General features: G+C 48.1%; 1 protein-coding gene and 2 pseudogenes across 1 annotated transcript; all 3 read left to right on the forward strand.

Moving 5' to 3' along the window:
• The first annotated feature begins 517 nt into the window (after positions 1-517).
• On the forward strand, positions 518-1512 carry LOC116446543 (annotated as a pseudogene).
• Positions 1513-3836: 2324 nt separating this feature from the next.
• LOC116446544 lies at positions 3837-4811 on the forward strand (annotated as a pseudogene).
• A 4726-nt stretch (positions 4812-9537) lies between these two features.
• LOC116446545 (UDP-glucuronosyltransferase 1-1-like) lies at positions 9538-12748 on the forward strand. Its single transcript, XM_032114569.1, has 3 exons — positions 9538-9951; positions 12084-12559; positions 12725-12748. The coding sequence occupies exons 1-3, from the start codon at positions 9576-9578 to the stop codon at positions 12746-12748; spliced, it is 876 nt and encodes a 291-aa protein (XP_031970460.1). The 5' UTR covers positions 9538-9575.
• Positions 12749-13624: the final 876 nt, after the last annotated feature.

The raw sequence follows: 13624 nt of genomic DNA on the forward strand, positions 1-13624 counted from the left end.
GCTCACAATACATGAAAAGGGTTTTCAAAAGACCAAGACTCCTTCTTTGTGTCCCTGTGCCGGCCTCCTTTCCCTTTGTTCGCCCTGAATCCGTCAATTAGTTCATTGTTTTGGTGTGGTACCAGGAGGAAGAAAGCCAATCAGGAATGTTCTCCTCGGATTTGGGATTGCGTGGTGCATCCTGGTGGCTGTGACGTATTCGTAAGAGGTGCAGGTTTGGCTGCTTCCAGTGAGTGGGAATTTAACATCAGCCTCGTGTCCTCAGGAATGGAGTTGCAGCCATTCTGCTGGGTGTGTTTTTATTATTTTCTCGCCCACTCTGACCACCAGGTCAATGGTTTTAACCACAATTATTTTTACAACATGACACCCCTGCTCTTAGTGTCATGTACTGACAGACTTCCAAGCTTACACACTAACAGAAAGTACAAATGTTTTACTAAGGACGTGGCTTCCTTTCCCTTCCACAAACATCTGCAATGTCACAGGCTTACCACAACTGTACTGGGAAGTTAAATATTAATTTCTGTGGCAAATAAATTCCCTGCTTAGTTGCATGGACTGTCATATAAAGGACTGCGTGGATCCGTCTGGAGCAGAGCTCTCTGATTCACTGCCACTGAAATGGCTCTTTGTTACCGTGGTACATGGATATTTCTCCTCCTGACATCGTCTTTAATCCTGGCTGAAGGTGGAAAGATCCTGGTGGTACCTCAGGATGGGAGTCACTGGCTCAGCATGCGCCCAGTAGTGGAGAAACTGCAGCAAAAGGGGCACGAAGTGGTTGTGCTTGTACCCTCAACCAGTCTGTACATGAAGTCAAAGGAGCCTCAGAACTACACAGTGAAAGTGTATCCAATACCTTACACAGACGAGTACTTGGGTGAAGTGCTCAAGACCTATGTTAATGCTCATTTTGTTGAACAATCTGTTCTGAATGTTGTTCTCACCTCGTATCAAAGCACAATAGAAATCTCCTCGGTCTTTTTCACCAACTGTAAGAGCCTTCTGCGGAACGAGGAGCTGATGCAGTACTTGAAAGAGGGCAAATTTGACGTGATTTTCACGGATCCCATCCTGATGTGTGGGCCCCTGGTGGCTGAGTATCTTTCCATTCCTTCCGTCTACTTCCTGCGGGGCTTTCCCTGTGGGATGGATTCTGCTGCTACCCAGTGTCCAAGCCCTCCTTCCTATGTCCCCAGATTATTCCTGGATAATTCAGACAGCATGACGTTTTCCCAAAGGGTGAAGAACATGCTGGTCCATCTGCTGGAGCTCTTTTACTGTAAGCCTCTCTATGTTAACTTTGAAGAACTTGCATATGAGGTTTTCAAAAAGAAAGTGACAGCGACGGAACTCCTGAGCCGTGGATCTTTCTGGCTGATGAGATACGATTTTGTGTTTGAGCTCCCGAGACCAGTGATGCCAAACATGGCATTTATCGGAGGGATTAACTGTGCTTAGAAGAAAAAACTGTCTCAGGTACAAACTTTAATTCCGTTTTTATACTGAAAGGGCAAAAATGTAAATGTATCATAGAATGGCAGAATGGTTTGGGTTGGAAGGGACCTTCAGGATTATCTCATTCTAACCCCCTGCCATCCTGGGCAGGGGATGTCACTCATATCCTTACATCAAATCCTGACTGACAACAGCTTGGTGCTTAAAGAGAGAAATCCTGCATGATGCAGAAATGTTATTTCCTAGTATCCAGCATTCAGATTATATCACATCCTGGCAAACCTAAAGCCTTATCAGGCTTAATTAGGACAATTTAGGTGATGTGTAGCTTTTATGGAAATGATAAGATCCTTTGTTGAACCGAAGAATTTTGGTGTCCTCCTTTCCCAGCTGTCTCATGGACTGTCTGTCCATACTTCCATATATCTCTTCTCCTTTCATCCACAGTGGAGGTTATAGGACTGAAGATTTTACCCATTTCCTATCACAGCCATCAACCAGATCGATTCCTTTCCATCTGCCTTTATCGTCAAGGTGTCAGTATCTAATCCCAAAAAGAAATTATCTTCAGTTCCATCCTCCCCTACTTTTGTAGGCTATTGAATTGGGTTTTAAGCTTTTTAGGGTATGGATATCTTCTCTAAATTTCTCTTTGGGTTTTTGTGTACCAACATTCCAGTGTTCATTTGGCAGCCTTGTCTGAGGTCATGGCCGATCTTCTGTGCATCTCCTTCCTCTGAGCTGCTTGAAAATCCCCATTAAGTTAATCCACGTTGGGATCAGTGTGGGTGATGGAGCTGCTGTTCCTTTTGGAGGGTAGCCTCTCAGCAAAGTCCAAGGTTTCCCACTAGGCTTGGGAAGGAACATGCAGAAACTGCATGGGAAGGAAAGCTCCAGCAAGGATGAAGAGCCTGGAATACCCTGGAGAAGGAAATTGTTTCCCATATTGACCTGCTTATAAACTTTTATGAGTGGTAATCACCAGCATTAAACCCCCAGCAATTTATAACCAAGAAGGATCTGGACACACAGGGTTGGGATCATGAACTGACCCCAGCACTGGTCATGAACTGACCCTTCATTGGCCATGAACGACTCATGCCTTTGTGGAAGGTGGTGTTGGTTTTTGTTATCTGGGGTACAAGGGTGAACTGCTCTTTTGCAACTTCATTTTATACCTGATAGGATAAGGGGTTAGGTGAAAGGTATATAGGGAGATGAGGAAAGATTTTCTGTTGGCTGCTTATCTTCGAAAAAATGCAAGTTTGCATAAAGAAAAACTAATTTCTCTCAAGGGTGCCAACTGGTTTTGGCTACTGAAAAAAACCCCAAACAAAACCAAAATCCAGGTATTGCAACACTGATTTCTCATATTTATCTTTACTATAAGTTATGCTTCACTGTACAACTTTCATCAATTTCATTAGAAAAGAAAATGCTTTCAAAAATGCTAAATTACCTCAGTCTGTGACGACTCTGTCAGCCTTCAGTGGCACTGATGGAAAAGGGTAATTTCAGGGCTCTCTTTATAGGCTCAATCCTCCCATGTGTGGTCAGCAGTGTTTCTGCCCACCCACTCCGTGGGTGCATTTTTTTCCATGGATTTTCCCTGCATTTTGTTGTCAGACCTTGGGGGTGATGGGCTGGTGGTGATGCCTTGAGAGAAACAGAGACTGGACAGGAGTAAGGGAATAAAAGAGGTATTTATTTCAAAGGCCTTCAAAGGTACCCCCTGGGGGCCAGAGGCTACTGCCGAGATGGACCCCAAGATGGACAACAGGTCATGAGCTTTTCAGACTTTTTAAGTTTGGTTCATTTGCATAGCAGGGTTAATTCTCCAATTAAAGCTTCAGTTTAATAATTTAATCTTCCCTCCGCTTGCCCCCCTTAGAAGCTTTTGGTTTATACTTTTGGGTCTAGGACAGTCTGAGTGTCCTTGGAGAGGCTTTGTTATGTCTGCCTGGCATGAGAGAGCAGAAGTCAACAGGCTATGAGAAACTTCAGAGTCACACACCAGGCAGTGCAGGATGTGAAAAATGGAAAAGTTAAAACCTAAGGCATCAGTGGCAAGAAGTGCCACAAACCTTCTTCCCTTCCTGCTGAGGGAAGAAGGTGGCATTGACCCAATAACCTTAGCCTGGCGTGTGTGAAGGTGACACACCTTTCCTGGCTCACGCAAAGCCACCTTTGAAGTCCAAACGTGCTCTGAACCTTTCATAATCATTTATTACTTGCCGCGACCTTGTTGCGTGCAAAGGTGTGCGGACCTGAAATGGGAGGTGAGTCAAAAGGGCAGAGGTGGAGGACGGCTACAAAAGCCGGCAAAGCACCCCGGCCTCTCCTGTGCCAGGGTTCCTCTCTGCACAGTCCACACCATGCTGGTGGCACTGCTTCTCCCCTTCCTGTGCCTCCTGAGCCCGGCCGGCGCCGGGAAGCTGCTGGTAATCCCCATGGAGGGCAGCCACTGGCTCAGCATGAGGAAAGTGCTGGTCGAGCTGAGCAAGAGAGGGCATGAAATCGTGGTTGTGGCACCGGACAGCACGCTCCTGATTGATTCCTCGGATTTCTACAAGACGAAAACCTACCCTGTGCCGTTCAAGAAGGAGGATATGGAAGAACACATACACTCCACTGCTGCAAGATGTTTCAGCCAAGAGCCTTTCCTGGTGAGATTCTGGAAGGTTTTGGGAGATTACCGGAAGAGCGGGGCCATGTTTCAAGCTTCCTGCAAGTCCTTGCTGTACAACCAGGAGCTGATGAAGTACATTGGAGACAGTCACTTCGATGTCATATTCACGGATCCCGTGTCACCTTGTGGGCAGATCATTGCCCTGCACTTCTCCATCCCCAGTGTTTTCTTCCTGCGGATGGTTCCCTGTGCCATAGACGTTCATGCGGCTCAGAGCCCGGACCCGCCCTCCTACATCCCACGCATGTTCTCGGTCTACACGGACCACATGACGTTCTCCGAGAGGGTGAAGAACTTCCTGATTGCCCTTTCCGAGTCTTTCAGCTGCAGTATTGCCTATGCTCCGTTCGAAGAGCTGGCCTCGGAGTTCCTCCAAAAGCCGGTGACAATGACGGAGCTTTTAAGTCATGGATCCGTCTGGCTGAAGAGAATCGACTTTGTCTTTGAGTATCCCATGCCTGTCATGCCCAGCATGGTTTTCATTGGAGGCATCCACTGTGGACAGAAGAAGCCCTTATCTCAGGTCAGTGGCTGGCTGGGAAGGGTTGTGGCAGTCACACACCTGCACGATCCAATGAGGTATTTGATAGGGATGTATCTCATCTCTCTCTTGGAGAGAGACTATTTACAAGAGCCTGGAGTGACGGGACAAGGGGAATAGATTCCCACTGCCAGAGGACAGGATTGGATGGGATATTGGGAAAAAATTCTTCCCTGTGAGGGCGGCGAGGCCGTGGCACCAGGTGCCCAGAGCAGCTGTGGCTGCCCCTGGATCCCTGGCAGTGTCCAAGGCCAGGCTGGACATTGGGGCTTGGAGCAGCCTGGGATAGTGGGAGGTGTCCCTGCCCATGGCAGGGGGTAGAAAGGGATGGTTTTTAAGGTCTCTTCCAACCCAAACCATTCTGAGATTCTACCTAAGGACATAATTTAGCTTAAGACTTTCTGTACAGCCAGTCCACATAAAAACCAGGCCAGGAGCACAAGATGTCATTCCACCTCCTTACTTTGGGTTTGCTCAACATGGGGATTTTGTTTGGTGAGGCCATCATGTGCTGTGTTGTGTTTAATTCCAGCTGAAATCAGGCACACAAATCCTCAGGCAAGAAAAAAGTGAGTTATAACAGCTCTTCCAATAATTCTTTGCCTCACGTAAAAGGCAGGAGAATATTTCTTCAAGACCATTAGCTGCTTATCTAGTCAGAAAAGTAACTCACTGGGTGATGTGCAAGAGCATCACATTCTCTTTTATACACCAGCAGCTTTGGAGTCAAAGGCTCATATTTCGTGTGAAGGTTTTGGTGTAACAGCTTTCCATGACAAAGAGCTGAAGTCTCAGCTGCAATTTTAGGAGGCATCCAGTTTGGATGGGGAAACGTTGATGGGTGGTTGCTGGGGAATCCGTGGTATAAAAAGCCCCTGAGTAGCTCAGTGGTGCTCAGGATGTACATTAGCTGCGTGCAACGTGTATTTGTGCTTGCTTGTGCTGTCAGCCAGGGATTAGGTGGAAGAGGAGATAAAGGAGTAGGGAACTCTCCTCAGCAATGATGGATCTGTAGTTAGTGTCATATTTAGTTAGTGTCAAATATTGCTGATTTATTGTCTCAGCAATAAATCACTTGGTTTCCTAAAAAGGATGAAGTTTTATCTTTGTGAACATTACTTGAAAATCAACAAACTCTACTCTCGTCTTCCCTCGAACTTTTTTCACTTGCCAGCCTTCCCAGAGCCCTCGGGAATGGATTCCTCCTGCTATCACCACTCTTCTCTTACTCTTCCCTCAGATTCTTAGGCTTTTGTGAACATGAAGGAGAGAAGCTTCACAAGAAAAGAGATTTGCTTTCTCCACCCTCCCCAGAGCCAACCTGCCCTACCCTCGGGCTTTGCTTCACTCCTGCACGTCCCTGATGCCAGCACTGAGTTGTTTGTTTCTGTTGCTCTGCTTTCTCACAGAAGTCTCTTGCAAGTTGTTCCCGAGCCCCTCTTATCAGGGCAGTGCTTTTCCCAGTCTGTTCTGTCCATCAGAGCGGCTTAACAGCTCCTCAGGGACAATGCCAGGCAGATCCTCTGGGAAAGCAGCAGGACGTCCTGCCTGCGGGCAAAGCCACGGAGCAGCTCCAGCTTGGAACCAAACTCTTCTCCACAGGCAAGGCTCTCTCTCTTTTTTTTTTTTTTTTTTCCCCCCCAGGGGGTAAAGATCATAGTCCAGCAGCAATATTTATTGCGAAAATACTGATTGTTCACCCCTGATTTCTTCCTATTGCTCCTGGAAGGAGAAAATGATGGAGAGAGATAGGTCAGGGTGAGAACAAGGAGTGTTGTGCGTGACAGCATCAGCTCAGTGGTTTTCCTTCACTGATGCAAACCCGTCTGCTCCTCCAGGGGATTCAGTTCGTACCTGGTGGTGTTCCTGGCTCCAGTGCTGAGCCGTGTGTAAATCCCAGAGCCTCTTCCTGAGGGTTTACACAGATACTGTGCTGTAGAGTGGCACAATTGTATAATTTTAAACATAAACTCGCCAAGCATTTCAGAGCAGCTGTAAAATGCTTCTCAAAAAGAAGGAAAGAAATAAACCATTTTATACCTGCTTTCAGCAAGCCTGGTTACTTTCAAGTGCCAGCACTATTCTTGGGGTTTTATTTTGGCAAAGCCAAAATTTTATTTTACTTTCAATCTAACATCAATCAGCACAGGTTGAAGCGGAAGGAAGCCTCACATACCCAGCCCAGTTCTGCCCAACCCAAATTCATTTATCACTTCAATGGTTCATCAATGCCTTGAATGGTTACCAGTGAATGGTTCTGCTGGAGCAGCCGGGTCGTTAAGGGGGAATGTGGGAATCTGGCAGGGAGCTGTGGCTGTATTTAAAAGCTGCTAGGTCGGGGCGGATGCAGTTTGGATTTCTAGGCACATGGCTCCTGTGGGTAAATACAGCTCCTCAGCCTCCGTTCTGCTTTTCCTGTCCCTGCTGTGCTCGGCCGGCGGTGGGAGGCTGCTGGTGGTGCCCATGGATGAGAGTCACTGGCTCAGCCTGCGCTCGCTGCTGGTGGCCCTCAGCCAGAAAGGCCACCAAATTGTCACCGTGGCACCAGAAGTGAACTCAAGCGTGGAGGCATCCGAATATCACACCCTCAAAAGGTACCCAGTGCCCTTAGGCAGGGAAGAGATGAGAGCACGCGTGCACTCCCTCGGGAATGATCTGTTTGAGAGAAAACCTTTTTGTGAAAGAATTACTGCTCTCCTTGAGAAAGTCCGGCTCATCTCCAATCTCTACACCTCCTCCTGCGGCAGTTTGCTGCACAACAGGGATCTGATGCAGTATCTCCAAAGCAGTGAATTCGACGCTGTTCTCACGGATCCTCTTGTACCATGCAGACAAATCCTGGCTCTGCATCTCTCTGTCCCGTCTGTTTTCTCTCTGCAGGGATTTCTGTGCAGTTCAGATTTGCAGGTTGCTCAGTGCCCAGACCTGCCTTCCTACGTCCCAAGAACGTTTACGGACAGTTCAGACCACATGACGTTTGTCCAGCATGTGGAAAACTCAGTTCTCAAGTCCATAGATTCCTTTCTTTGCAGTTTTGCCTATTTGCCATTTGAACTTCTGGCCTCTAGTGTTCTTCACAAACAAGTAACACTGAAGGAGGTCTTATGCCATGGATCCATTTGGCTTGGAAGAATGGATTTTGTGTTTGAGTATCCCATGCCATTGATGCCCAGCGTAGTTTTTACTGAAGGTCTAAACTGCGGAGAGAAAAAGCCATTATCTCAGGTCAGTGATTGCCGTGGTAAACTACATGAATGTTTAATGCTTTGTGCGTCTGTAATTCTGTACATGAATTGGTTTTGCTTTCACAATTGATTTTTAAAAGCAGGGAATCTCTTTGCTTAATAGACCCACCCGTTCATAATTTAGAAATGAAGCACCATAATGCACCAAGTGGTAGATAATGCTCTGGTTGCTCTGGCAGCAGCTGCATCTGCAACAGCTTTATGCTGCCTTCCCAAATGTTTCCCTACAAAGGGTGTGCCTAGAGCTGCAGTAGTTTGATAAATGTGCTTAAAAATATTCTGGTGTAGGCTATTGATCTCCGTACTAAATGATTCTATTGTCAAAATTGCTTCTGTGCAATAATTTCCATTATTAGGGCTTGTCTGCAAATCCTGCCTGTTCATTAAAGTTGTTTGCTTTCATGGCTCAGGGGCAAACTCTTCCCAGACTCATCTCAAATGGTATTTCTGAGTTGCTAATTCAGTTTTAGCGACAGCTGGCCAAAGCCATGCCCGTGTCCTTCCTCCTTCCAGCCCCTACTTCATCCTTCCAAAAAGAGGCCTTGCAGGGAAATGAACTTTGATAGCCAATTTTTCATTTTCCTCAGTGTCATGATATAAAACAGATGAAGAGTCCAGACTGTTTCCCATGTGAAGCTTTAATATTTTTTCTAATCTTTTGCAAATAGAAAATTATATGGACTGGCAGGAGGGGAGGGATTATTTTATACTGAAAATTCTTGTTTGGAAAATTAATGATCTGTTAATTAGCTCTTTTGAGCAGACAATTTGTTGAAGGATCCCTCATTTCCTTAGAAGCTTCTAGGAGGGTCTGTTCCATGATCTTCCCAGGCACAAAGTTGAGGCTGACCGGTTGGTAGTTCCCAGGGGATTCCTTTCTGTCCTTTTTAAAGGTGGGTCCAATGTTTCCCTTTTCCCAGTTACCCAGGACTTCACCTGACTGCCAGGACTTCTCAAATACCATGGAGAGTGCCTTGCAATTCCATCAACCCATTCCCTCAGGACTCTGGGATGCATCTCATGGGGTCTCATGTGTTTGGGTCATCAGGTGCCCTTATGTTTGGGTTCCTCAAGTGGTCACCAACGTGATCTTCTCTTACAGTGAGGGGAATTTTGCTCCCCCAGCCCCATCTTGCTGTCTGTCCACTTGAGAGGTGTGGGAAGAGAGGTTGCCAGTGAAAATAGAGGGAAGAAAGTTCTTGAGTCCCTCTGCCTTCACCTTGTCCATTGTTACCAGTTTCCCAGTCTTGCTTTTCAGGGGGGATACACTTCTTTTGACCTTCCTGTTCTGGCTGACAGACCCGTAGCAGCCCTTCTTGTTGTTGTTTTCACCCCTTGCAATGTTCAGCTCCAGCTGCACCTTGGACTTCCTGACCTCCTCCCGATGTAACCAGGCAGTGTTCCTCCTAACCTGGTGTTCCTCCAATGCAAAGAGGAGGGTGTTTCCCAGGGCAGATCCTGCCCTGATTTGTGTCTGAACTTTAAAAGATTTTCTGCCATCTTTGCCGTGTCTGTGATTATACATTTACCAAATGTAAATAAGTCTAAAGATCATCCATAAAAACCAGCGACCAGATCGCTTAAAATCACTAAGCTGGGGATCTTCCTCTGTGGTGGCACTCGCCCGATCCCTGCAGGAATGGCCCCGGGGCTCAGAACTTCTCCACGAGCTGTGGTCCTGCTCCTGTCCCTGCTGGGTCTGGCTGCTGCTGGGAAGCTCCTGGTGGTGCCAGTGGATGGGAGCCACTGGCTCAGCATGCAGGAAGTGCTGGACATTCTCGGGCAGAAGGGACACGAGGTGGTGGTGGTGGCACCTGAAGTCACTATGCACATCAAACCATCGGAGAACTTTCTGATGAAAAGGTACTCGGTCCCCTACACACAGGAAGACTTGAAGCAAGAGTTCCAGGCTTTTTTTCATTTTTCATTTGAACAAGGATCTTTTCTGGAAAGATTTGTTAAAGCGTACAAAGGTATTAAAAGAATCACTAACTTTGGGGTCACCAGCTGTCAACATCTCCTGCAAAACAAGGAGCTCATGAGGTACCTTGAGGAGAGCAAGTTCGATGCCCTCCTTACAGACCCTGTCGTACTCTGTGGGGCGATCCTGGCGCAGCATCTTTCACTTCCTGCCGTGTATTTCCTACGAGGAATCCCGTGTGGTTTGGATTTTGAAGCCACTCAGTGTCCCAGACCCCCTTCCTATGTCCCCAGGGGATTTACGCAACTTACAGACCACATGAGCTTTCTCCAGCGGGCGAAGAATCTGCTCCATGACATCCCAGATCTTTTTCTCTGTGATTTTGCCTTTGAACCCTACTCAAAACTAGCTTCGGAGTTCCTGCAGCGGGAGGTGACTGTGCAGGATCTCTTACGCCAGGCTTCAGTTTGGCTCCTGAGGTCAGAATTTGTCTTAGAGTATCCAAGGCCTTTGATGCCCAACATCATTCCAATTGGAGGACTAAACTGTGCTCACAAGGAGCTGCCTCAGGTGGGTGTGTTTTTCATTTGTGCCTTGATTGGTTTCTGTGTTCAGGAGGGTGGAATTTTTTGATGCGATAGGAAGTGAGTTCCCATTTTAGATGAGTGAGGTGAATCCTCATGAAAGGAACAGTTTTTCTCTCACTTGCTTCCTGACTTTCCATCTCCTTTGTAGGCAGCTGTTCCTTCTGGCCTTTAAAGGGCGCTCAGTTGAAGGGAATCACCAGGGTCAACTGGTGAAAGTCTGTGGCAGGACGTTGATTCCACCAGCAATGTGACCAGCTCCTGCCTGGAGCAGGACTGATTTGACACATTCAGCACAGCCTGACTGGCACTGAGGGTTTGAGTGCAGCCTTGGTGATGATGCTGAGCTTTGGGTCCCACTGATGCTGAATCAGCCATTTGCACAGTTCCTCCTGGAGAGCCTCCTCTGCTGCTCCAGTGGTGATCCTGGAGAGCTGTGTGAGTTCTTTTGCTGCCCTGGCTTTCTCTTCACTCGTGTTCCTTAGGATTGGTGTGCTGCAGGCTGGGATCACAAGGCTGCTGTGTCAATTCCACCAATCCCCGAGTGCAGAGGCAGCTGTGACATCTGACAGACATCCTCCTGTACACTCTGGCACTGGCCACCTGAGCATTCCCACAACTCCAGCACTGCTGGACACCACTGGCACTTCGTCAGTGACAAAAACAAAGCCAGAATTAGGCCCTGAATTGTTGTGTGGAAAGTCCCCCTCAAAGAGTGCTCATAAACCTCTGCTCAGAAACCTGGCGTCATCCTCCAATCTCTTCTGTCTTCCCAGTCTAGAAACCCTCTTAAAGAGCTGTCCCACAGCTGCCGTGGGGTCTGGGTCTCCTGGACCGGAGATTTCCAAGGGACAGGGAGAGGGGACAGGCCTTGCCTGGCGTGATGGAGAAGTCTCTGCTGGGCTGAACGGTGATGTCCATGTGTCATCTCCTGCATGTGACACGTGCAGAAGGTCCAGCCAGGGGGGAAGGAATCCAAAGTGCAGTCCCAGAGCCACCTCTGCCTCCTTTTTAGGGCTCTCTGGATTGATCCTCTGATAGAGACAGATGAGAGTTACCTGGTGATTCTGTGGACTTGGCAGGAATTCCATGTTTGTTCTGCAGCCTTTTATCATATCAGGGATTAAACATTTACCACCCAGCACATTAAATAAGGATCCACAGCTGGGCTGTGGCACAGATTGCTTGAAAGTGCCGAGTGGGCAGAGGTGCTTTGGTCCTGCTGGGGTTTCCTTCCTTGGAGGCCCTCACCTGATCCCTGCAGGAATGGCCCCGGGGCTCAGAGCATCTCCTCGAGCTGTGGTCCTGCTCCTGTCCCTGCTGGGTCTGGCTGCTGCTGGGAAGCTCCTGGTGGTGCCAGTGGATGGGAGCCACTGGCTCAGCATGCGGGAAGTGCTGGACCTCCTGAGGCAGAAAGGACATGAAGTGGTGGTGGTGGCACCTGAAGTCACTATGCACATCAAACCATCGGAGAACTTTGTGATGAAAAGGTACTCGGGCCCCTACACACAGGAAGAGATGGAGAAAGATTTCAAGGTGTTTTTACAGACTTCATTTGAAGAAGGATCTTTTCTGGAAAGATTTCTTAAAGTGTATGAAAGTATGAAAAGGCTCAGTAATATGGCAGCTGTCAGCTGTCAACATCTCCTGCAAAACAAGGAGCTCATGAGGTACCTTGAGGAGAGCAAGTTCGATGCCCTCCTTACAGACCCTGTAATACCTTGTGGGGCGATCCTGGCAGAGCATCTTTCACTTCCCTCTGTGTATTTCCTCCGAGGAGTCCCGTGTGGTTTGGATTTTGAAGCCACTCAGTGTCCCAATCCGCCGTCCTATGTGCCCAGGGCATTTTCACAACTTACAGACCATATGAGCTTTCTCCAGCGGGTGAAGAATCTGCTCTTTGACACCCAAAACCTTTTTCTCTGTGATTTTGCCTTTGAACCATTCTCGAAATTGGCTTCGGAGTTCCTCAAGAGAGATGTGACTGTGCTGGATCTCTTACGGAAGGGCTCTGTTTGGCTCCTGAGGTTGGAATTTGTGTTAGACTATCCTAGACCCTTGATGCCCAACATCATTCCAATTGGAGGAGTAAACTGTGCTCACAAGGAGCTGCCTCAGGTGGGTCTGGTTTTAATATGTGCCTTGATCAGTTTCTGTGTTCAGGAGGCTCGCATTTTGTCTTGCAATAGGAATTGGGCTCCTGTTTTGGGTGCGTGACGTGAATCCTCATGAAAGGAACTGTTGTTCACTCTCTTTCTTCCTGACTTTCCCCTTCCTGTGTAGGCAGCTGTTCCTTCTGGCTTTTAAAGGGTGTTCAGTTGGAGGGAAACACCAGGGTCGTCTGTGATGGGACATTGATTCCACCAGGAAAAGGGATCGTCTGAATTTGTGGACAGTAGGACAAAGTTTCGGATTGATGTAATGAGCAGTTCCAATGGGATGTCCCTGAGAAACATTTTGCTGGCCCCAAAGCCCAGCCCTGATGCCTGGAGCAGGTCTGGTATGGTACATCCAGCTCTGCTTGTCTGGCACTGAGGGTTTGAGTGCAGCCTTGGTGATGATGCTGAGCTTTGGGTCCCACTGATGCTGAATCAGCCATTTGCACAGTTCCTCCTGGAGAGCCTCCTCTGCTGCTCCAGTGGTGATCCTGGAGAGCTGTGTGAGTTCTTTTGCTGCCCTGGCTTTCTCTTCACTCGTGTTCCTTAGGATTGGTGTGCTGCAGGCTGGGATCACAAGGCTGCTGTGTCAATTCCACCAATCCCCGAGTGCAGAGGCAGCTGTGACATCTGACAGACATCCTCCTGTACACTCTGGCACTGGCCACCTGAGCATTCCCACAACTCCAGCACTGCTGGACACCACTGGCACTTCGTCAGTGACAAAAACAAAGCCAGAATTAGGCCCTGAATTGTTGTGTGGAAAGTCCCCCTCAAAGAGTGCTCATAAACCTCTGCTCAGAAACCTGGCATCATCCTCCAATCTCTTCTGTCTTCCCAGTCTAGAAACCCTCTTAAAGAGCTGTCCCACAGCTGCCGTGGGGTCTGGGTCTCCTGGACTGGAGATTTCCAAGGGACAGGGAGAGGGGACAGGCCTTGCCTGGCGTGATGGAGAAGTCTCTGCTGGGCTGAACGGTGATGTCCATGTGTCATCTCCTGCATGTGACACGTGCAGAAGGTCCAGCCA

This window comes from Corvus moneduloides, chromosome 7 (assembly GCF_009650955.1).
Source record: "Corvus moneduloides isolate bCorMon1 chromosome 7, bCorMon1.pri, whole genome shotgun sequence".
In the NCBI taxonomy this organism is placed as follows: Eukaryota; Metazoa; Chordata; class Aves; order Passeriformes; family Corvidae; genus Corvus; species Corvus moneduloides.